Genomic DNA, 24,193 nt, shown 5'->3' on the forward strand with positions numbered 1-24,193 from the left:
TCACAGCCAATCTCAATCTCCCCACTTCTAGTTCTGCTCCATCCCCCCCAGTCCCTCCCCAGCTTTCCTGTAGTCCCCTTCAGGTACTGGAGGTACAAGAAAGTCTTCTGGGAGCCTTCTCCTCTCCAGACTGAACATCCTCTAAGGCATTAAGGGGGCGATAGGACACCACAAACTGTCCTGGGGGGTCCCCAAGGTGGCACCAAAGAAGCCTTAGAAAATATTGCAATTTATTCCATCTGCAACCTTCCAGACACACAGCCCCCAACAGCCACACAGCCCCCAACAGCCACACAGCCCCCAACAGCCACACAGCCCTGGGCAGCCACACAGCCCCCAACAGCCACACATCTCCCTGCAGCCCACAGCTCTGGGCAGCCACACAGCCCCCAACAGCCACACACCTCCTTGCAGCCCCCAGCTCCAGGCAGCCACACAGCCCTGGGCAGCCCACAGCTCCACACAGCCCCCTGCAGCCCCCTGCTCCGTGTGGCCACACAGCCCCCTGCAGCCCCCTGCTCCGTGTGGCCACACAGCCCCCTGCAGCCCCCTGCTCCGTGTGGCCACACAGCCCCCTGCAGCCCCCAGCTCCGTGTGGCCACACAGCTCCCTGCAGCCCCCAGCTCCGTGTGGCCACACAGCTCCCTGCAGCCCCCAGCTCCGTGTGGCCACACAGCCCCCTGCAGCCCCCTGCTCCGTGTGGCCACACAGCTCCCTGCAGCCCCCTGCTCCGTGTGGCCACACAGCCCCCTGCAGCCCCCAGCTCCGTGTGGCCACACAGCTCCCTGCAGCCCCCTGCTCCGTGTGGCCACACAGCTCCCTGCGGCCTTTCCAAGCAGCTCTTCTTAAATAAAGGCGAGAGGGGAAGTCACTCGGGGGCGGGCGGAGCCTCGCCGGCGGGGGGCGCGGCGGCCAGGGGGGCGCCGGGGGGCTCGGGGGCGCCGTCGCGGGCACGGAAGAGCAGCTCCCCGGCGGGCAGGACCTGCTCGGGCTGCCAGGCGGCGGCGGCGGCGCCGTACTGCTGGTAAAAGTCCGAGTCGGCCTGGAACATGACGAGGGCCTGGGCCGTGTGGATCCGGACGTGCTGAGCCAGGCTGCTGGCGTCCAGGAACTTCTCCCCGCAGGAGTCGCAGGCGTAGAGGATCTGCGTGTTGGGGTCTGCGAGGGAGAGATGGGACGGGGGGAGGGGAGCCAGCCTGGGCTGAGCAGGGCTCGGCTGACCCCCCCGACCCTGCTCATCCCCCCTCAAGGCTCTCACCTGCTTCCTGCACCTGCTTCACCGCTTTGGTGATCTCGGCTTTGAGAGCTTCGGTTTCGTCGGCAGTGACCGCGGCTGCCACCGGCACCACTGCGGGGACAGGGCAGGGGGAGGGGGCGGGGGGGGGGACATGAGGGGAGGGGATGGGGGGAGGGAAAGAGGAGGGGATGGGGGGGGGAGGGAAAGAGGAGGGGATGGGGGGGGAGGGAAAGAGGAGGGGATGGGGGGGAAGGAAAGAGGAGGGGATGGGGGGGAAGGAAAGAGGAGGGGATGGGGGGGAAGGAAAGAGGAGGGGATGGGGGGGAGGGAAAGAGGAGGGGATGGGGGAAATGGAACAATGAGGGGAGCAGGGGGTGTGCAAGGAGACAGAGGTGCAAGCAGATGAGGGGGGTTGCAAAGGCGTGAGAGGGGTATGGGGAGTTAAAAAGAGGTTGGGGGGAGGAAAAAAGAGGTTGTGAGAGAGAAAAAAACTCCAAGGGGCTGGGGGAAAACAAAAAACCCAAGGGGGTGGGGGGGAGAGAAAAGAAGCCCCGAAGGGGGTGTGGGGAGACGCCCAGGGGAGCCCCACGCTGCAGCAGGGCCCTGGCTGCTTGGCCTCGGTGCTCAGGTCCCCCCTCCCGGCCCCGGCCAGGCTCTGTCCAGCCTCAGGCCGCGGCTTCGCCCCTCCCACGGCGGGAGCCCGGCAGGCAGAGCCGCAGGCCGCCAGCGGGGGGCGCCGGCGGGCCGCGCCTCACCGGTGAGCTGGGTGACGGCCGTGGCCGCCAGCGCCTCGGTGGCCAGCGTCACCATCTCGTCCGACGCCACGGTGACGATGTTGACCTCGTCGCCCTCCTCGGGCTCCAGGATCTTGATGCCGGCCTTGCCCTGGTGCACGGTGCGCACGTGGGAGCGCAGGTTGTCCACGCGGTTGAAGCCGCGGCCGCACTTGTCGCACAGGAAGGGCTTCTCCCCTGCGGGCAGGGACCGGGGGGCACTGCCTGAGGGGGGAGGGCGACCACCTGCCCACCTGCCTGCACCGTTTGAGGGCTGGCTGACCACTCTGAGGGGGTGGATGACCACTTCTGAGGGGGGGTTGACCCTTTGAGGGGAGGTTGGCCAATCTGGGGGGGGGGAGGGTTGACCGTTTTGAGGGGATGGTTGACCATGTTTAGGGGGGGGTTGACCACTTTGGGGGGGGATTTGACCACTTTGAAGGGTGGTTGACCATTTGAGGGGGGGAGTTGACCATTTTGAGAGGTGGTTGACCATTTTGAAGGGTGGTTGACCACTTTGGGGGGGGGATTTGACCATTTTGAGGGGGTGGTCAACCTCTTTGAGGGCTGGTTGACCACTTTGAGGGGGTGGTTGACCACCCTAAAGGGGTACCTGAACATTTTGAGAGGGTGGTTGACCACTTTGGGTGATGGTTGGCCATTTTGAGGGGTGGTTGACCACTTTTAGGTGTTGGTTGACCTCTTTGAGGGCTGGTTGACCTCTTTGAGGGCTGGTTGACCTCTTTGAGGGGGTGGTTGACCACCTTAAAGGGGTTCCTGAACATTTTGAGAGGGTGGCTGACCTCTTTGAAGGGGTGGTTGACCACTTTGGGTGATGGTTGGCCATTTTGAGGGGTGGTTGACCACTTTGAGGGGGTGGTTGACCACCCTAAAGGGGTACCTGAACATTTTGAGAGGGTGGTTGACCACTTTTAGGTGTTGGTTGACCTCTTTGAGGGCTGGTTGACCTCTTTGAGGGCTGGTTGACCACTTTGAGGGGGTACCTGAACATTTTGAGAGGGTGGTTGACCTCTTTGAGGGGGTGGTTGACTACTTTGAGGGGGTGGTTGACCACTTTGGGTGATGGTTGGCCATTTTGAGGGGTGGTTGACCACTTTTAGGTGTTGGTTGACCTCTTTGAGGGCTGGTTGACCTCTTTGAGGGCTGGTTGACCTCTTTGAGGGGGTGGTTGACCACTTTGAGGGGGTGGTTGACCACCTTAAAGGGGTTCCTGAACATTTTGAGAGGGTGGCTGACCTCTTTGAGGGGGTGGTTGACCTCTTTGAGGGGATGGTTGACCACTTTGGGTGATGGTTGACCTCTTTGAGGGGGTGGTTGACCACTTTTAGGTGTTGGTTGACCTCTTTGAGGGGGTGGTTGACCACTTAGAGGGGGTGGTTGGCCATTTTGAGGGGTGGTTGACCACTTTGAGGGGGTGGTTGACCACCCTAAAGGGGTACCTGAACATTTTGAGAGGGTGGCTGACCTCTTTGAGGGCTGGTTGACCACTTTGAGGGCTGGTTGACCACTTTGAGGGGGTGGTTGACCACCTTAAAGGGGTACCTGAACATTTTGAGAGGGTGGTTGACCTCTTTGAGGGTGTGGTTGACCACTTTTAGGTGTTGGTTGACCTCTTTGAGGGCTGGTTGACCTCTTTGAGGGGGTGGCTGGCCAATCTGAGGGGGGCATTTGACCATTTTGAGGGGGTGGCTGACCTCTTTGAGGGGGTGGTTGACCACCTTAAGGGTTGGTCGACCACCTCAAGGGATGGTCAACCACCTCAAGGGCTCAGCTGACCATTTTAGAGGGGTGGCTGCCCCATCTTGAGGGGGGGTGGGTGGCTGCCCACCTTAAGGCCTGGCTGCCCACCTCAGAGGCCTTGCCTGAAGGACCCTGGGGGGGGGGGGGAGCCCCCTTCCTGCTACCCACCGGTGTGGATGATGATGTGCTTGGAGAGGTCTCCCACGTTGACAAAGGCCTTGCTGCAGACTGTGCACTTGTGGGGGCGAATGTTGTCGTGGTGCCTGATGTGGTTGGCCAGCTGGCTGGACTGGACAAACCTGGGGAGGGGGCAAGAGAGGTGACAGTGACAAGCTGGGGCACCTCCACCTACCCTCCACACGGCCGGGGGCCGTTCCGGCCCCCGGCCGTGGAGGGTAGGTGGAGGTGCCCCCCCTTCATCCCCCACCCCCTCCCCCCCAGATGCCTAAATCCACCCTGATATAGTTTCAAACTAAGTGGTTTAGCTCAGAGGAACTTTCTGGAGGGGTTTTGAGTACACAGGAGAGAAAATGATGAAGTGCTAGGGGCTGCTGTGTGCAGGTCTGGAGCCTTCAAGACAGGGAGGCCATGGACCTGATGGAGCAGGGCCAGGGGAATGCTCAGGGGGTTGGAGCAGCTCTGCTAGGACAGGCTGAGGGAGCTGGGGCTGTGCAGCCTGGGGAAGAGAAGGCTCCAGGGAGACTTAACAGCAGCCTGCCAGTGCCTGATGGGGGCTACAGGAAGGATGGGGAGAGGCTGCTTGCAGAGGGCTGCAGGGGCAGGACCAGAGGGAATGGCTTCAAAGCAGAGCAGAGCAGATTGAGGTTGGATGTTAGGGACAAGTTCTTCACTATGAGGGTGGTGGAGCACTGGAACAGGTTGCCCAGGGAGGTGGTTGGGGTCCTATCCCTGCAGATACTCAAGGTGAGGCTCAGTGAGGCCCTGGGCAGCCTGCTCCAGCTGGGGCTGTCCCTGCTGGGGGTTGGACTGGGTGAGCTTTGGAGCTCCCTTCTGGCCTGGACCATTCCATGATTCTCCATAATCCTTTTGGTTTGCTCATGAGGATGAAAGTTAAGCTGCACAAACATTTCTGTCTCTTCTTGCTGCTCCTCTCTGCTATCTCTGCTTTTGTATTGCTGCCTCAGCTCTTTGCTGACCTCCTGCCAGTGTCTATTGGGTCTGTGAGGTACCAGGAGAGAGGGGGAGAGGGAGAGAGGAGGTTGTGAGCAGCCCCCTGGGCTGTCATAGAGCAGAGGATCACAGAGCAGAGGATGTTAGGGGTTGGAAGGGACCTCCAGAGATCATCCAGTCCAACCCCCCTGCCAGAGCAGGAGCAGAGAATCCAGCACAGGTCACACAGAACACATCCAGATGGGGCTGGGAAGGCTCCAGAGAAGGAGACTCCACAACCTCTCTGGGCAGCCTGCTCCAGGGCTCTGGGACCCTCACAGTGCAGAAGTTCCTCCTCATGCTGAGGTGAAGCCTCCTGTGCTGGAGTTTATATCCACTGCCCCTTGTCCTGTCCCAGGGTGCAGCTGAGCAGAGCCTGTCCCTGTGCCCTCCCTCCTGACCCCCAGCCCTCAGCTATTGATAGACACTGATCAAATCCCCTCTCAGCCTTCTCCTCCCCAGACTAACCACCCCCAGGGCTCTCAGCCTCTCCTCCCCAGGCAGTGCTGCAGTCCCTTCAGCATCCTTTGAGCCTCCCTTGGCCTCTCTCCAGCAGCTCCCTGTCCCTCCTGAGCTGGGGAGCCCAGAGCTGGCTGCTGTATTCCAGGTGAGGTCTCAGCAGGGCAGAGCAGAGGGGGAGGAGAACCTCCCTGGCTCTGCTGGCCACACTCCTCTGGATGCCCCCAGGATCCTATTGGCTTTCTTGGCCACCAGGGCACATTGCTGTCCCATGGAGAACCTGCTGCCCCCCAGGGCTCCCAGGTCCCTTCTCCAGAGAGCCATTCAGGGGGGGTTCCTCGGGGGGGTTTCTCCCCTGCAGACATTTCTCTCTCTCTGTTTGGGCCTCGTTCATTGCCTTTGGTACTTCCACATTTCTCTGTGCCTGCTTTTGCAAATGCAGCTTCCTTCTGCTTCCAAACCACCTGGAGAGTTATTCTGGGGGAGGGCAATTCTCCAGTTTGGGGGGGGGGGGGGGGGGGGGGTGTTAACTTCAACCCACCAGACCCCTCCCCAAGCCCCCCCCAGCTCACCTCTTGCCGCAGCGCTCGCAGACGTAGGGCCTCTCCCCCGTGTGCTGCCGCACGTGGGCGATGAGGGAGCTGGCTTGGGTGAAGGCTTTGCCACAGATCAAGCACTGGCATGGCTTCTCTCCTGGGGAAAAGGAGGCTTGGAAGTGAGAGCTGCAGACCACAAAGCACCCCTGCCCCCCCGGGGCCGCGTCCCTCACCGGTGTGGATGCGGACGTGGCGCTGCAGGGCCCCGGGGTCGGCGAACTGCCGCTGGCAGTGCACGCAGACGTAAGGCTTCTCCCCGCTGTGGATCCGCAGGTGCCTCTTGAGGTTCCCTGAAGGCACAGCAGGCTCAGTTTTGGGGAGCAAAGGGAGGACATAGGGACACTAAAGACCCTCCCCTGCCTCCGTCCTTCCCAGCGTCCCCAGGGAGAGCCGGGTGCGGGCTGTGCGGGCCGGCGGCGGCGCTGCGGGGAGGAGGTGGTGGGGAGAGGCAGGACAGCTGTTGGGGGGCTACAGGAACTCCATGGGGCTCATCCAGACCCCTCCAGCTCCACAGCAGTTTAGGGAGATGGGAAGAGATGTCTCTGTTCCCTAAATCTGGGTCAGAGAATGGTAGGGGTTGGAAGGGAGATGATCCAGTGCAGCCCCCAGCTGCCAAAGCAAGACCGCTTGGGGCAGGTCACGCAGGAATGTGTCAGGTGGGACTTGAAGACCTCCAGAGGAGGAGACTCCACAGTCTCTCTGGGCAGCCTGCTCCAGAAGGAACATCCAAGGAGCACCCCCAGGGGGAGATCCAACAGAGGAGGGAAAATCTCTGCACAACTGCAGCACCACAAGAGGTTTAAGCCCTCTTGTGTGGGGGATGAAGCCTTCGTCCAGCTCCAGTCCTCCTCTGGAACAGTCCAGTCCCTGTCCCCCCTGGAGTGTTCCCTGTCCCCCCTGGAGTGTTCCCTGTCCCCCCTAGAGCGTTCCCTGTCCTCTCCAGAGCACCCAGACCTCCACCCCTCAGACCTCACCCCAGGCTACCTGATGTGGTGAACTGTTTGCCACACTCCCGACACTTCAGGGGTCCGTCGGCGATGTGGATCTTCAAGTGAGCCTTCAGGTTCCCCACCTGGGGGCAGAGGGTTTGAGAACCACAGAATGGGTTGGGCTGGAAGGGACCTCAGAGCTCATCCAGTTCCAGCCCCTTGCCATGGGCAGGGACACCTCCCACCAGCCCAGGCTGCTCAGGGCCTCATCCAGCCTGGCCTTGAACAGCTCCAAGGAGGAGGCAGCCACAGCCTCCCTGGGTGACCTGTGCCAGGGCCTCAGCATCCTCAATCTAAGTAATTTCTTCCCAGTGAGGATGCTGAGAGCTGATCACAGAGTGCTAGAGGCTGGAAGGGGCCTCTGGAGGTCATCCAGGGCACCCAGGGCAGGGCACACAGGGACACATCCAGCAGGGCTTGGAAAGGCTCCACAGAAGCAGACTCCACAACCTCTCTGGGCAGCCTGCTCCAGGCTCTGCCACCCTCACAGGGACAAAGTTTCTCCTCCTCTTCCCATGGCTCCTCCTCTGCTCCAGCTTGCCCCCAGTGCCCCTTGGGCTGTCCTTGGCCATCCCTGGGCAGAGCCTGGCTCCAGCCCTGCACATCTTCATCCCCAGCCATGAGGGCAGCCCTCAGGCTGCTCTGCTCCAAGCTCCCAGCCCCAGCTGCCTCAGCCTGGCCTCACAGGGAGCTGTTCCACTGCCTGCAGCAGCTCTGTGCCTCTGGGATGGACTCTCTCAAGCACTTCCCTGAGGTCCTTCTTGAACTGAGGGGCCCAGAACTGGACTCAAGATTCCAGCTGTGGCCTCAGCAGGGCAGAGCAGAGTGGGAGGAGAACCTCTCTTGACCTACTGACCACAGCCCTTCTGATACCCCCAGGCTGCCCTTGGCCTTCCTGGCCACAGGGACACTTTGCTGGCCCCTGGGCATCCCTCTGCCCACCAGGACTCCCAGGTCCCTCTCCTCTATGCTGCTCTCCATTGGGTCAGTCCCCAGCCTCTCAAGGTCAGTGGGGTTGTTCTTCCTCAGATCCAGGACTCTCCACTTGTCCTTCTTGGATTTCATTCCATTTCTGCCCCCCAGCTCTGCAGCCTGGCCAGGTCTGGCTGAATGGCAGCACAGCCTGAGGGCTGTCACCACTGCCCCCAGCTTGGTGCCCTCAGCAAACCTGCTGGCAGTGCCCTCAGCCAGGTCCTTGGTGACTATATTGACCAGCACTGGTGCCAGTGGCAAGCCCTGAGGCACCCCACTGGACAGAGGCCTCCAACCAGACTCAGTCCCACTGACCCCAACTCTGGCTTCTTCCCTTCAGCCAGCTGCCATCCCCCTCACTGCCTGACTCTCCAGGCCTCACTGCCTCAGTTTAGCTGTGAGGATGCTGTGGGTGTCAAAGGCTTCCCTGAGGTCAAGCTAAACCACAGCCACTGCTCTAGCATCAGCTACCCAGCTGGGTATGGCCACATCAAAGGCTCTCAGGTTGGTCAAACATCACTTCCCCATGGTAAAACCTGCTGACAGTGCCCTCTGTGCCCTCACCACTGGGTCTCTGAGATGCTGAGATCAGTCTCTGAGATCATGGAATCAGAGAATTGTCAGGGTTGGAAGGGAGCTCAAGGCTTAGCCAGCTCCAACCCCCTGCCATGGGCAGGGACACCTCACACCACAGCAGGTTGCTCACAGCCACCTCCAGCCTGGCTGCAAACACCTCCAGGCAGGAGGCTTCCACCACCTCCCTGGGCAGCCTGGGCCAGGCTCTCACCACCCTCCTGGGGAACAACTTCTTCCTCACATCCAATCTCAATCTCCCCACTTCTAGTTGTGCTCCATCCCTCCCAGTCCTATCCCTCCCTGACACCCTCAAAAGTCCCTCCCCAGCTTTCCTGTAGCCCCCTGCAGATCCTGGAAGGCCACAATGAGGTCTCCTGGGAGCCTCCTCCTCTCCAGCCTGCACAACCCCAACTCCCTCAGTCTGTCTCCATAGCAGAGCAGCTCCAGCCCTCTGCTCCTCCTTGGGCCCCTTCCCTGGCCATGCTCCAGCACAGACACTGAGATCTGTCTCTGAGATGCTGAGAGCCCCCCACAGCCACCCCTCCACCCCCTCCCCCTGCAGCACCCTGACTCCCCAGGGCTCCCTCCCTTTGCAGAGTCACTCAGGTTGGAGAAGACCCCTGGGAGCATCAACCACTGACCCTGCTCTACAAAGGTCACCCCTGAGCCCTGTCCCTCCTGTCCCAGGGCACCTGGTTGAACTTCTTGTCGCAGTGGGGACACTTGTGCTCCTTGTCGGTGTCGTGCGTCTCCAGGTGGCGCATCTTGGAGGTGGGGTCGGAGAAGGAGCGGCCGCAGTAGTCGCACTGGTAGGGCTTCTCGCCGCTGTGCACCAGCTGGTGGCGCTTCAGGTTGCCGGAGGTGGTGAAGAGCTTGCCGCAGTCCTCGCAGCGGTAGCGAGCCTCGCCCGTGTGCCGCTTCTTGTGCAGGTTGAGCAGGCTCAGCAGCCGGTAGCTCTTGCCGCACTCCTGGCAGCCGTAGGGCTTCAGGGGGCTGCGCGGGGGGCGCGGAACGACACTGAGCGACGCCAGGCAGCAGGGGCCCGGCCCGGGGCCGGGGGCTGCACGCAGCGACCCCGTGGGAGGGGAGCAGGTCAGAGATGCATGGGGGCAGGGGAGGCAGGGATCCAGAGATTCCTGGATTCAGGGATTTGGAAATGCATGGATGCATGGACTCAGAGAAGCATGGATGCATGGATTTGTGGATGCATGGATTCACAGAATCATGGATGCATGGATTTGTGGATGCATGGATTCACAGAAGCATGGATGCATGGATTTGTGGATGCATGGATTCATAGAAGCATGGATGCATGCATTTGTGGATGCATGGATTCATATAATCATGGATGCATGGATTTGTGGATGCATGGATTCACAGAAGCATGGATGCATGGATTTGTGGATGCATGGATTTGTGGATGCATGGATGCATGGATTTGTGGATGCATGGATTCACAGAAGCATGGGTGCATGGATTTGTGGATGCATGGATTCATAGAAGCATGGATGCATGGATTTGTGGATGCATGGATTCATAGAAGCATGGATGCATGCATTTGTGGATGCATGGATTCATATAATCATGGATGCATGGATTTGTGGATGCATGGATTCACAGAAGCATGGATGCATGGATTTGTGGATGCATGGATTCATAGAAGCATGGATGCATGCATTTGTGGATGCATGGATTCATATAATCATGGATGCATGGATTTGTGGATGCATGGATTCACAGAAGCATGGATGCATGGATTTGTGGATGCATGGATTCACAGAAGCATGGATGCATGGATTTGTGGATGCATGGATTCACAGAAGCATGGATGCATGGATTTGTGGATGCATGGATTCACAGAAGCATGGATGCATGGATTTGTGGATGCATGGATTCACAGAAGCATGGATGCATGGATTTGTGGATGCATGGATTCACAGAAGCATGGATGCATGGATTTGTGGATGCATGGACTCAGAGAAGCATGGAAGCATGGATTTGTGGATGCATGGATTCATAGAAGCATGGATGGATTCATGGATGCATGGATTCACAGAAGCATGGATGCATGGATTTGTGGATGCATGGATTCACAGAAGCATGGATGCATGGATTTGTGGATGCATGGATTCATAGACTCATGGGTGCATGGGTTCATGGATTTCCAGAAGCATGGGTGCATGGATTCATGGATTCCCAGATCATAGAATCATGGATTCATGGAATGGTTTGGGTTGGAAAGGGCTTTAAAGCTCATCCAGTTCCAACCCCCTGCCATGGGCAGGGACACCTCCCACCAGCCCAGCTTGCTCAAGGCCTCATCCAGCCTGGCCTTCAACACCTCCAGGCAGGGCACAGCCACAGTCTCCCTGGGCAGCCTGTGCCAGAGTCTCCCCTGCCTCACTCTCAAGAATTTCTTCCTCATCTCCAGTCTCAATCTTCCCTCAAAGCCATTCCCCTTGTCCTGTCCCAGCCCTTGTCCAAAGTCCCTCCCCAGCTCTCCTGTAGCCCCTTTCCAGGTACTGGAAAGCTGCTCTGAGGTCTCCCTGGAACCTTCTCTTCTCAGTCACTGCAAAGATGGAGCTGTCACACCAGGTGGGAAGGGAAGAACCACTGGTGCCCAACTCTCAACACCCCAGTGTGAGCTCCACCCACTGTGGGTGAACTCCTTCCCACAGTCCTAGGGGTGGACAGAGACCAGCACAGTGACATTTGGTGCCCCCAGCAGACCAGAGACCTCACTCAGGGCCAGGTCTGGCCTCGTCTCACCCTTGTGGGTGACAAAGCCATAGGCCTTGGACTCCAGATCCCACAGGGCTGTCATGAAGCAACATGAAGGGGAAGGAAGAAAACCAAATCTCCTCCCAGACCACCCCACCCTGCTGATGGATTTCACAGGGATCCACAAATGCTGTGTCCAGCTGTGGGCCCCCAACACAAGGACATGGACCTGATGGAGAGGGTCCAGAGGAGGCCCACAAAGATGGTCAGAGGGCTGGAGAACCCCTGCTATGGGGACAGGCTGAGGGAGTTGGGGCTGTTCAGACTGGAGAAGAGATGGCTCCAGGGAGAGCTCAGAGCAGCCTCCCAGTACCTGAAGGGGCTCCAGGAGAGCTGGGGAAGTTCTGACATGGGCTGGGAGTGACAGGATGAGAGGCAATGGAGTGAAACTGGAGCAGGGGAGATTGAGGTTGGACACCAGAAGGAAGCTCTGCACCAGAAGGAAGCTCTGCACCCACTCTGAGGCTGGTGAAATACTGCCCAGGGATGTGGTTGAGGCTCCGTGGGGACATTCAAGATCAGACTTGCTGTGTCCCTGGGCAGCCTGCTCTGGCTGGAGGTGCCCCTGCTGGACTGCAGGGGGGTTGGACAAGATGGCCTTTGATGTGCCTTCCAACCCAGTGCAATCTGTGATGCTGTGATTGGATCCTTTGAGCCAAACCCCACTTTCCAGGCCCTGAGGGTACCTTTCCATAGCTGGGGCTGCTGGCAGCCTCCAACCCAGCAGCACCAACAGCCCCAGCCCAGCACACAGGGGGCAGAGCAGCTGCTCTGCCAGCCTCTTCCTCAAACCCTCACACCCTCATCACCGAATCAGCCAGGCTGGAAAAGACCTCAGAGACCGTCCAGCCCGACGGCACCGCGCGGCACCGCGCGCCTCCCCCAGCCTCTTTCAAGCCCTCCCTCACGGCGAGCTTGCTGCACCCAGCGGGGGCTGGCAGCCCCCGGGGCAGGGGTCGCCTCTGTGGGTCCCCAGCGCGGCCATTACCTGTGAGTCTTCTCGTGGGCCTTGCAGGCGGCGGGGTCGGAGAAGGCCTTGCTGCACTCCCTGCAGGAGAAGGGCTTCTCCCCGGTGTGGATGCGGATGTGCCGCTTGAAGTTGCCGGTGTGGGTGAACTCCTTCCCGCAGTCCTGGGGGGCACAGAGACCGGCACAGGCGCGGCCGCTGACGCTCGGCTGTCCCCCGGGGACCCCGGCCCCGCCTGGGGGCCGGGCCTGGGCCTCACCTCGCACTTGTGGGTGACGGAGCCGTAGGCCTTGGACTCGGTCCGGTCGCCGTAGGAGCCGGAGCGCAGCAGCCGCGGCTCCGCCGCCGTCTCCTGCCCCGAGTCCGTGCCTCCTGACTCGTTGTCCTCCGCCTGCTCCCCGTTCTCCGCCTGGGGCTGCTCTTCCTCAGGGATTTTCGCCTCCTCTTCCTCCTCCTCTGCTGCTGCCATCCTCTCCCCCTCTTCCTCCTTCCCTTCTGTCTTCATCTCTGCGGGACAGGAGGACGCTGAGGCCGGGGAGCAGCGGCAGGGACACCAACCCCACCTGCACCTCCCAGCCCCAAGCCTGCATGGAAGGTGCTGGGGACTGGACCTGCCCTGCTGCACCTGGGACATGCCAGGACTCCATCCCACGAGGCCTCTACCTGGAGGCAGTTTGGATTTGCAGGTTGCTAGCCCTGAAGTCCCACAGCAGAGGAGCATTCCAGCCTCTCCCAGCTGTGCCCCGTGGAAAACCACTCCTGGGGGCTCCCAAACTCACACTCACAAAGTCAATCACACAGAGGACCAGGGGTCAGCCCTCACTCAGCTTTGCTTCAGCCCCACTGAAGAGGACAGCAGAGTCCTTGCTGCCACCGATGAAGGTGTTGAACAAGACACTGCACGACACTAAATTGGGTGAGCTGCTTGAGGGCAGAAAGACTCTTCAAAGGGCCTTGGCCAGGCTGGATCCATGGGCCAAGGTCAGTGGATTGAGGCTCAACAAGGCCAAGGACTGGGTCCTGCACTTGGGTCACAACAACCCTGTGAACGCTCCAGGCCTGGAGCAGAGTGGCTGCAAACTGCCTGGTTGAAAAGGACCTGGGGGTGTTAAATGACAGTGGATGAAGATGAGCCAGGGTGTGCCCAGGTGGCCAAGAAGGTCACCAGCATCTTGGCTTGGATAAGCAAGTGTGGCCAGCAGCACCACAGCAGGGCTTGTCCCCCTGCACTGGGCACTGGTGAGGCCACACCTCGAATCCTGAGTTCAGTTTTGGGTCTCTCAATCCAAGGACAATGAGGGGCTGGAGCAGGTCAGGAGAAGGGGCTGGAGAAGAGGTCTGGTGAGGAGCAGCTGAGGGACCTATGGGTGTTTAATCTGGAGAAAAGGAGGCTGAGCCTCCTTCTGGCTCTGTACAACTCCCTGAGAGGAAGCTGAAGCCAGGTGGGGGTTGGTCTCTTCTGCCTAGTATCAGGTGATAGAAAGAGGAAATGGCCTGAAATTGTGCCAGGGGAGGTTTAGTTTGGACATCAGGAACAACGTCTTCCCTGCAAGAGTGGTCAGGGACTGGCACAGGCTGCCCAGGGAGGTGGTGGAGTCCCCAGCCCTGGAGGTGTTCAAGAAACCTGTGGCCACAGCCCTCGGGGCCATGGTTTGATGGCCATGGTGGTGTTGGGTTGGTTGGAGTGGATGATCTCTGAGGACTTTCCCAACTGAAGCAGCTCTGTGATCCTAGGACTGGAGCCAGTACAGACCCCTGAGGCCACCATGAGCTCCAGCAGCACTCACCTCCTGTTTCAGTGCCTGCAGAGCTGTCCTTGGCCGCGGGGCTGGCGCTGCCCACCCGGCTCTCCCCTGGCTGCGGCTGGCCGGGGAACTCGGCGCTGGCACCCTCGGGGCTGGCAGCATCTGCCCCTGCAAACAACAGAGTGTCCTGGGCACGCCCCAGGAGGCACACAGGCCAGGGTGTGCTGGGGGGAGTCACAGAGGGGTCTGGGTGTCATCCCACAGTGCCTCACCTTCTTGGGCACTCAGCTGCTCCGCCGGTGCCTCAGGCTGAGCAGCTGCAGCCGCGGAAGTCTCTTCCTTCCCCACCGGGTCGGCAGGAGCTGGTTTCGGTTTGTCAGGATCACCCTCTGCTTCTGCCTCTGAGGGCTTATCCTTGACCTTGTTGGACTCTGTGAGGGAAAAGTCAAAGTGGGTGTCCCTGTGTGGACAGCAGAAGCTGCTAGAATGATCCCAGGTATCAGAATCCCAGCATGGTTGGGGTTGGAAGGGACCTCTGGAGCTCACCCAGTCCAACCCCCTGCTCCAGCAGGGCACCACAGTACCCTGCCCAGCAGCACACAGTACCCTGCCCAGCAGCACAAGGGCCCAGGCGGGGAGTTGGAAGCTCTCCAGAGAAGAAACCTCCACAACCTCTCTGGGCAGCCTGCTCCAGGGCTCAGCACCCTCACAACAAACAACTTTCTCCTCCTGCTCAGGTGGAGCCTCCTGGGTTCCAGTTGGTGCCCCCTGCCCCTTGTGCTGTCCCTGAGCACCACTGAGCAGAGTCTGGCCCCAGCCTCTTGCCCCCCACAGCTCCTTTAGCTCTTGCTGAGCATTTCTCAGATCCTCTTTGGGGCTGCCCTTCTCCAGGCTCTCAGCCTTTGCTCCTCACAGTGCTGCTCCAGGCTGCTCAGCAGCTTCAGAGCCCCTGCTGGACTCTCGTGTTTCTCCTGAACTCGGGATGCAGGACTCCAGACGTGGCCTCACCAGGGCAGAGTAGTAGAGCAGGAGAACCTCCCCCTGTGACCTGCTGGCCACACTCCATGCACCCAGGACACCACTGGCCTTCTTGGCCATTAGGGCAAATGAGCAACCTGTTGTCCCTGAGCACTTCCAGGTCCTTCTCTGTGGAGCTGTGTCCCAGCAGGTCCCTCCCCACCTGTCCTGCTGCAGGAGGTTGTTTCTCCCCAGGTGCAGGACCCTACCCTTGCCCTAGTAGAACTTCATGAGGTTACTCTGCCCAGCTCTCCAGCCTGTCCAGATCTGGCTGAGGGGGTGTCAGCCACCCCTCCCAGTTTTGGATCATCAGTGAGCTGGCTGAGTGTTCACCCAGGTCATTGATGAAGATATTGAGCAAGACTGGACCCCAAACAGACCCCTGGGGAGCACTACGAGCTACAGGCATCCAGCTGTGCCACTGCTGACAACCCTCTGAGCTCTGCCCTTCAGCCCTTTCTCAACTCACCTCCCTGCTCCCTCAGCCAGCCCACACCCCTGGAGCAGTTATGGCAGATGGGGTCAGCAAGAATCGAGGACCGCTGGCGCTGCACCGGGGGATCAAACCCCACCCAGACCTCCTCGTGCAGCAGGACAGGCTTGGATGGTGGCCAGGGAGCGTGGCTGCAGTGTGGGACAGCTTTGAGTGTCCCTGGCTGAGGGAAGGCTACGTACCCAGGGGGGCAGGGGGGTGCTGGCCCTCGGAGGGGCCTCCCGCGGGCGCGGCGAGGGCCTTGAGCGCGTTGCAGGCGCTGACCACCTCCTGCATCTGCAGGAAGCCTGCCACGGCCAGCACGTCCTCCACGTTCTCAGGGTTCAGGCTCAGCTTAGCTGTGTACATGAACTCCAAAACCTGGCCCAGGCCTGCAAGGGAGGTGTCACAACCATAGAATCAATCACAGAACTGTCAGGGCTGGAAGGGAGCTCAAGGCTCAGCCAGCTCCAACCCCCTGCCATGGGCAGGGACACCTCACACCACAGCAGGTTGCTCACAGCCACCTCCAGCCTGGCTGCAAACACCTCCAGGCAGGAGGCTTCCACCACCTCCCTGGGCAGCCTGTGCCAGGCTCTCACCACCCTCCTGGGCAACAACTTCTTCCTCACAGCCAATCTCAATCTCCCCACTTCTAGTTTTGTTCCATCCCCCCCAGTCCTATCCCTCCCTGACACCCTCAAAAGTCCCTCCCCAGCTTTCTTCCCATCCTGGAAGGCCACAATGAGGTCTCCTGGGAGCCTTCTCCTCTCCAGCCTGCACAACCCCAACTCTCTCAGGCTGTCCTCAGAGCAGAGCAGCTCCAGCCCTCTGCTCATCCTCGTGGCCCTTCTCTGGACACCTTCCAGCACCTCCAAATGCTTCCTGTAACAGAGGCTCCAGAACTGGAGACAGAGCTCCAGCTGTGGTCTCACCAAAGTGGAGCACAGGGGGAGAATCCCTGCCCTTGACCTGCTGGCTGTGCTTCTCTTGCTGCAGCCCAGGATGTGACTGGCTCTCTGGGCTGCAAGTGCTCACTGCTGGCTCCTGTTGAGCTTCTACCAGAATCAAGCTTTACACCTCTCAGCTGGGTGATCCTCAGAAGCACAGAGTGTGTGAAGCACCAGGCTGAAGAGCCTCCCTCAAAGCCCAGGCACCAAACTGCTTTGTTTTAAGGAGCTCTGAGGGACACTGTTCAACTTTCACACAGATTGCATTGGGTTGGAAGGGATCTTCAAAGCTCATCTTGTCCAACCCCCCTGCAGTCAGCAGGGACATCTCCAAACAGATCAGGTTGCTCACAGCCTTATCAAGTTTGATCTTGGATGCCTCCAGGGACAGGGCCTCAACCACATCTCTGGGCAGCCTGTTGCAGTGTTTCACCACCCTCACAGTGAACAGCTTCCTCCTGATGTCCAATCTAAATCTACCCTGCTCCAGTTTCAAACCATTGCCCCTCATCCTATCTTTACAGGATCTTGCAGTAAGTCCTTCCCTGGCTCTCCTGTAGCCCCCTTCAGGTCCTGGGAGGCTGCTCTAAGGTCTCCCTGGAGCCTTCTCTTCTGCAGGCTCAACAGCCCCAACCCCCTCAGCCTGTCCCCATAAGAGAGGTTCTCCATCCCTCTGACCATTTTTATTGCCTCCCCTGGATCCACTCTAGCAGGTGTGTGTCCTTCTTGTATTGGGGCCCCCTAACTGGCCCCAGCCCTGCAGGTGAGGTCTCACAGAGCAGAGGGGCAGGATCCTCTCTCTCCATCTCTGGCCACGCTGCTTCTGATGCAGCCCAGGCTGCCCCTGGCCTTCGGGGCTGCAAGTGCCCACTGCTGGCTCATGCCCAGCTTTCTGCCTACCTGCAGCATTGCTGATGTCCAGGTGCACCACATCCTTCTGGTCAACAAAGAGCATCCTGAAGTACTCACTGCAGGCTGCCAGCACAGCTTTGTGAGCCTTGAAGTCGACGCCATCCACCACGAAGGTGCAGTCACACAGCAAGCCCAGCTGCCGCTGCTGGTTCAGCTGCTCCAGGACCTGCTTGCTGTGCTGGGGGAAATCCATGGCTGTGGGGAGAGGGGGAAAAAAAACCACCCAGGATGGAGGTGAGACAGGTGCCAAATCCCCCACCACTGTGTTGGAAAGGACAGATCACAAAGTCATAGAGCAGCCACAACCCTCCTAGTTAAAAAAGGTGGCCCAAAAAAGCCTGGTTCTGAGCTCCTCTCTACAGCTTCCCTAGAACCAAGCCCAAAACCTCTCCTCTAGCAGCCAGGATGTCAACAAAGGGCTGGAGAGAGAACTGATTGAAGAGTATATCTAGTTTTTGCCACCCTAATAGCCTTTAATCATAGAATTGCCAGGGCTGGAAGGGAGCTCAAGGCTCAGCCAGCTCCAACCCCCTGCCATGGGCAGGGACACCTCACACCGCAGCAGGTTGCTCACAGCCACCTCCAGCCTGGCTGCAAACACCTCCAGGCAGGAGGCTTCCACCACCTCCCTGAGCAACCTGTGCCAGGCTCTCACCACCCTCCTGGGGAACAACTTCTTCCTCACAGCCAATCTCAACCTCCCCTCCTCTAGCTTGGATCCATCCCCCCCAGTCCTATCCCTCCCTGACACCCTCAAAAGTCCCTCCCCAGAATTCTTGTAGTCCCCTTCAGACCCTGGAAGGCCACAAGAAGGTCTCCTCAGAGCCTTCTCTTCTCCTGACTGAACAACCCCAACTCTCTCAGTCTGTCCTCATAGGACTTTTCATTTCTCACTCACCACCCAGCCCAAGCTGGGAGCAGGAACCTTGTCACCTCCCCACCGTCCCCTCCCCACTCCCATCCCATCATCAAACCCACCAAGCTCCTGCTCAGTTTGGGTGCTTGCATCATGAATTGAGGGATTTTTACTTTTTGGTGTGTCTCTGGAGGGAATTCTCCCTGCTCAAAGCACAGCTTGGCCTGGGTAATGCTACCAACACCCCCCAAAGCCTATTGTTCAAGCAGGTCCTCAGCAAAGGTTGAGGAGCACCCACAAGCTCCATCTCTTGGGGTGCACCTGCAGGGTAGAGGATGGAAGGTTTTCACTTGGCTTCATGTTCCAAAAAATGATTCCTGTGTCAGCTGAAGGGATTATTTCTCACAGCAGGAGAGGAGCAAGGAGGGAGGAGGAAGCCAGTGAGGCCTATCCACAGTTATTGCTCAACATGTCAGGCCAGGAAGCCTCTAAAGCTCTGGAAAAGAGGAAGACTGTAGCCAGGGAAAGTCTTGGTTTTGATGGCAAGTGGATGCTCAGTGTCCCTCTGGAGGCTTCCACCCCATAGCAGCTGCTTTTCCACTTTAGCAGCTCTTCAAACCAGCCTGGGAAGGCTGAGGATGGGGAAAGGGGGCAGGCTTGGATCCACAAATCCAGGGCACCTGCAGGCAGGCACATCCCAAACTGCCAATCTGCAGCAGCAAGCAGGGTGGGGTGAGGGAGCCTCCTCTTGTCTGCTGCAGATGCCTGCAGCACACTCAGGGAGAGATCTTCCACCTAAAGGATCCAACTGGCTTCCAGAATTGTTCCCAGCAGGGAGAAGAAACCCAAACAGCCTCAGACCTCACATGGAAAAGGTTTCACTTCCTAAAGCCTCCATTTGCCTTTGCAGGGATTTTCCTGCCATGACTTTTCTGTCTCTCCAAAACACAAAGCACTTTTAAACCAAACACCCACAGCCTGTCCCAAACCACATCCCACACGAGTCAGGAAAAAACCCCACACCTCTATTTGCATCAAAATCTGTCCAAGCCCCCACAAATGTGAGGTCTGCAAAGGGAATTCTAGGAATAAAAAGAGGGAGGTTTTCCCAGCAGGACAAGCAATGCTGCTAGGAAGGATCTAGGCAGCAGGACCTGAGGCATCAGCATGGTTTGAGGCATTAAAAGGCTGGTTTTGGTCATTTGTAGGAAGAATTTTGTGTCTGACTGATGATTTTTTTTCTCTCTCCCCCTGCTGGAACTGGCCTCAGCTTTGCAAAGAAAGCAGAATCCTGAGGAGGACCCCCAGGAAACTTTACCTTTCCCTGCTGCTGTTTGCCTTGTTGGACAGAGGTTGTGCCAAGCTGTGCATTCCCCTCCTGCCCAGACCCAGCACCCAACATCCCCCAGCACACTCAAATCCCTCACTCCAAGCCTTCCAAATCCCACACATTTGAGATCAAAAGGGCCCATTGGGAAGGGTCAAACTTGGAGAGCAGAGCTCCAAGCACCACCAGGCTGACAGGGGGAGATGTGTTAGCCGCGATGGGTCGTACACCACGGGAACACAAGGCAGCAGTGCAGCTGAAAGAACACAGACACCTGACCACAAATGGTCACTGTGACCTGAAGTGCAGGAACTCATAAATATCATAGATTGTTGTAACAGAGTCCCTGACCTCCAATTTTCCTCTGCCCCTTGCTAAGACCTTGGTAAGATGCAGGTGGCAGTGTGATGCATCTTCTGCAGCCAGTCCTGAGCTCACAACTGTGGCTCGAAGGAGTCTAATAACCAATCACAAACTGCTCTTAGTTGTGTTAGCCCTTTATGAAGAGAAGATTTTGGACCTTTATGAAGAGAAGATTTTGGACCTTTATGAAGAGAAGATTTTGGACCTTTATGAAGCTGACACTTGGCCTGGATCAGGCTGTGTCCTGTCTCTTAACCGCGGCACCACGGAGCACCCAAAACGCCACCCTGGCTGATTGCCACCTGTGGTAGGTTGAGAGAGGGCTTAGCTCTCCCTCCTCCACAGAGTAAGAAAGCACAGCTAACCCAGTCGAAGAGCAAGCTATATCTTTACAAGCATATATGGAAAGCAGGTTCTATATCACACAATCTATAGAGGGATTTACAATACATACACAGAAATACACAGCAAAGAGAAATAACACAACACAAATCCCTCCCTCAGGGAGGGATCCCCTCCTTGGAACCCCCTCTCTCCCCCCCTACCTCCCTTTTCCCCCAGAAAGGGGTTAGAGAGAAAGAAAGGCAAGTTACTAAGGGAAAGAGTTGTTAGTAAGCTTCACAAGCCCATGCAGGGTTAGTTTGTGCTTATCTGAAGGCCAACTCCAGCAGTTCACAGAGAGAGCAGGCAGGGAGAACAGGCTGAAACTCCAACTCCCCCAACTCCCAAACCAAACTGAACTGAGGGAAAAAACACATTCCAACTGCTCCACAATCTAAAGCTGCATTTTGTCAATCCACCAATGAAATTCGTTTAGAATATCAGAATGTTTTGGTTCTAGTACCAAAAACATTTAGCCAGAGCGTCCCAGCACTTTGTTTGTCTTAAAGGCACAGCCTCAAACTGTCACACCACCACTCAGACAGGACCAGGCTGTGGCTCTGGTGGCAAGATCTATCTCCTTCCCCTGACCAAATGGAAGTGAGGATGGATTTGGGCATGGATCCAAGGAGGCTAAGTCATAGAATCACAGAATGGGTTGGGTTGGAAGGGACCTTAAAGCTCAGCCAGTTCCAACCCCCTACCATGGGCAGGGACACCTCCCACCAGCCCAGGCTGCTCAAGGCCTCATCCAGCCTGGCCTTGGACACTTCCAGGCAGGGGACAGCCACAGCCTCCATGGGCAGCCTGTGCCAGAGTCTCCCCACCCTCACTCTCAAGAATTTCTTCCTCATCTCCAGTCTCAATCTCCCCTCTCCCAGCTCAAAGCCATTGTCCCTGGTCCTGAAGCTCCCAGCCCTTGTCCAAAGTCCCTCCCCTGCTCTCCTGGAGCCCCTTCAGGTACTGGAAGGCTGCTCTGAGGTCTCCCTGGAGCCTTCTCCAGGCTGAGGAGTCCCAACCCTCCCAGCCTGACCCTGTAAGGGAGGTTCTCCAGCCCACTGATCATCTTCTAAATGCCAAATCTGGCATTTCTGGCCCACCTGATGGCTACATAAATCAGGTTCCATTAGCACAAAGCCCTCAGTGTTGGCTGTTAAGGGAGTGGTGCTGTCTGAGGGTGCATGGCAGAGCCCCCACCTGAAAACCAAGCCAGGATCAGTGCCCAAACTCACCCCTGCACTGCGAGAAGCAGAGATATCCAGAGGAGCACAGCTGCAGGCAAGGCTCTGGTGGCTCTCCTGTGGAGTTTCCTCTCTTCCTGGTACCCAAGTCAGTCTCTATGCAGCCATCCTGAGAGCAACAGGACAGAAAAACTCCATTTTAAACCCCATGCCCTGTGTGGCACCAAGGTTCAACATCACCAGCCTCGGACCGGGCAGCTCCTGATTTCACCTCCTCAGAGGCCTGTGAGCACCTTTTCCCCTCCTGCCCTCTCCCTGACCTGGCTGTCAAGGCTCTCATTACATGGTTAATTACAGAAAAGCTTCATTATGAGAACACCCACACCTGCCACAGGCCTAAATCCAGCAGCCAAGGGGAGCTTCCCACACCAGCACCGTTAAGCTCTCACTTACTAACGACATTAACCTCTCCCTGTACCTGCTGCTCCAGCATCTACCTATTAAAAACACCCAAACCTTGACAAATCTGGAACAAAACCACCAACAACAACAAAAAAAGAGGGCTTTAACTGCTGCCTTTTGAATGCTGCCTCCACCCAGCTGTCAGCTCTTGTGCTGGGAAGATAAAAAGGAAGAGGGTTCTGCCTACCGTCATCTCCCTTCTTGCTTGGGGGACGAGGCAGCCCTAATCCTTTCAGTCTCTGCCAAGAGGAGTCTGTCCTCATTTCCAGGAGCTGATGCTGCAATGTTTTCAGTGTGAAAAAATAAAGTTAGGAGTGCATCTGAGTGAAGCATTCCAGGTACAGAGAAATGATGACACGGAGAAGGGCTCCGGAGTCTGCTGTCGGCGGCGAAACCCCAAGGGGAGCTCACATCCAGCTGTAAAGTGTGTGTGTGGGGGGGGGATAATCCCAGGCAGCAAAAAGCATGGTGAAAAGGAACTAAAAGGAGGGAGACACAAAAGAGAGAGATGAGCAGAGCCACTCTGGACCCTCCTCAGCAAGCAGACACCCTGCAGAGCCCACGGAGATGTCGGTGCCGCTGCTGATGTGGCTGCCGGGAGGTAACCAGAGCCGCGCGGGCAGGGAGCCAGCGTGGACCCGAGGTGTCACCAGCCCTCCAGTGCTGCATCTCTTACTGCAGCACCTGGCTGATGAAGTTCGAAAACTTGGGTCTGCTCACAAAAGACCAAGCCTCTGGAACGTGGCCTGATCTCTGAAACTGCAGCAGAAGCTTCTGATGTAGAAATGCAGCTCAGGAAGCGCAGCCTGGCCACGAAACTCAGCAGCTGCGCCTCAAAAGCGAGGCCTGCAGAGGGCCATGGGCTGTCACCATGCCAGAAGAGATGCCAGAAGAGGAGAAAGCCCCCCCCCCCTTTAATCCTTGAGGTGGCACATGATGCTTTGAAGTTTTCTCTGCTCCTCTGCTGTCCTTGAGCACAGGCAGAGAGCTCAGGTGGTGCCAGGGGACCCATCTGGTGCAGTGCTGGCATCAGGGCTGTGTCCGCCCCCCAGGTCCCAAGGACTGCCCCACATGTGAGGGAGGAAGGGTTTGCTCCTGATCTTGTCCTGAATCACCCTCTGGCTCTGTGGACACATCTCCCACGGCAGCATTGCTACCCTGCTGAGGGTGGGCAGGAGAGGGCTGCAGCCATCACCTTGGTCCCCTCGGGACAGCCATCTATGCCTCAGCCAGGGATGGGGAGGAGCATGAATTCAGGAGGAAAAGAGTCAGAGAATCACAGAATTATTTTGGTTGGGAGAGATCTGCAAGATCATCCAGTCCAGCCCTTCACCCAGCCCTGCCAGGGCACCACCAAACCATGGCCCTCAGCACCACATCTCCACAGCTCTGAAACCCCTCCAGGGCTGGGGACTCCACCACTGCCCTGGGCAGCCTGGGCAAGGCCTTGACAACCTTCAAGGAGAAGAAATTATTCGCTCATGTCCAACCTAAACCTCCCTAAAAGCAACCTGAGGCTGTTTCCTCTCGTCCTGTCACTTGTTCCTTGGGAGAAGAGACTGTAAAGTGACTGAGAGTGCCTCGATCCCCATGTCCAGGTCATTAATGAAGATATTTGAGAGAATTAAGCACCGCTACAGAGTGCTAAGGAGGTGGCAGGACCCTCACGCAGCCTCCCCTCAAAAGCCCCGGCGATCACACACTGGTACGTCCCCCAGAAGGGCTCCTTTTCGGGGGGACCCCGCGGGCAGTGAGCTGGGCCGCAGCCCCCTTCCCCTCCCAGCCCTTGTATCACCCCAAGCCCGCGGCCTAAGAACCTTCAGCCCACTCCCAGCCCTTCCCCGGTGTCCTCCACCGCTACCTGCCATGCCGGGCCCAGCGGGGCCCTCCCATCGCGGCCCTGGGCGCTCACCGTGACACGGAGCAGACAAAGGGCGCCGCCATGTTGGCGCCGGGCGGAAGCGGCGTCTCGCCCTTCTCCGCCCACCGGCGGCGCTACTGCGCATGCGCGGCCCGGCGCGGGCAGGGCAGCCGCGCGTGCGCCAGTGGGCGGGGCGGGTCGCGTCACGTGCCGCCCCGCCGGCTGCTTCCCCTCGCCCCGCCCCCATGGCAGCGTGGGGCTGGCGGCTGGGGGCAAGGGGGTCCCGGGGGTGTTGCGGGGGGGGGTCTCAGGCCCTGTTGTGCGGTCCCCTGAGGGGCAGGTTTAGTCCTGCTACGCTAATGTGCTTTGGGTTCCCTCACCAGAC

At 58.4% G+C, this 24,193-nt stretch overlaps 1 protein-coding gene across 1 annotated transcript; it reads right to left on the reverse strand.

Moving 5' to 3' along the window:
* Positions 1-807: 807 nt before the first annotated feature.
* ZBTB17 (zinc finger and BTB domain containing 17) lies at positions 808-23,908 on the reverse strand. The gene is made up of 17 exons (XM_054175643.1): positions 23,809-23,908; positions 22,135-22,225; positions 21,537-21,654; positions 17,366-17,572; positions 15,719-15,907; positions 14,299-14,457; positions 14,069-14,194; positions 12,541-12,788; positions 12,303-12,445; positions 9,226-9,526; positions 6,981-7,068; positions 6,170-6,286; positions 5,973-6,093; positions 3,940-4,070; positions 1,993-2,208; positions 1,259-1,348; positions 808-1,158 (listed from the first exon to the last, which is right to left on the reverse strand). Exons 2-17 carry the CDS (start codon positions 22,138-22,140, stop codon positions 869-871), a joined length of 2,550 nt encoding a protein of 849 aa, XP_054031618.1. The 5' UTR covers positions 22,141-22,225; positions 23,809-23,908; the 3' UTR covers positions 808-868.
* Between the last annotated feature and the right edge of the window lie 285 nt (positions 23,909-24,193).

This window comes from Dryobates pubescens, chromosome 33 (assembly GCF_014839835.1).
Source record: "Dryobates pubescens isolate bDryPub1 chromosome 33, bDryPub1.pri, whole genome shotgun sequence".
Lineage (NCBI taxonomy): Eukaryota > Metazoa > Chordata > Aves > Piciformes > Picidae > Dryobates > Dryobates pubescens.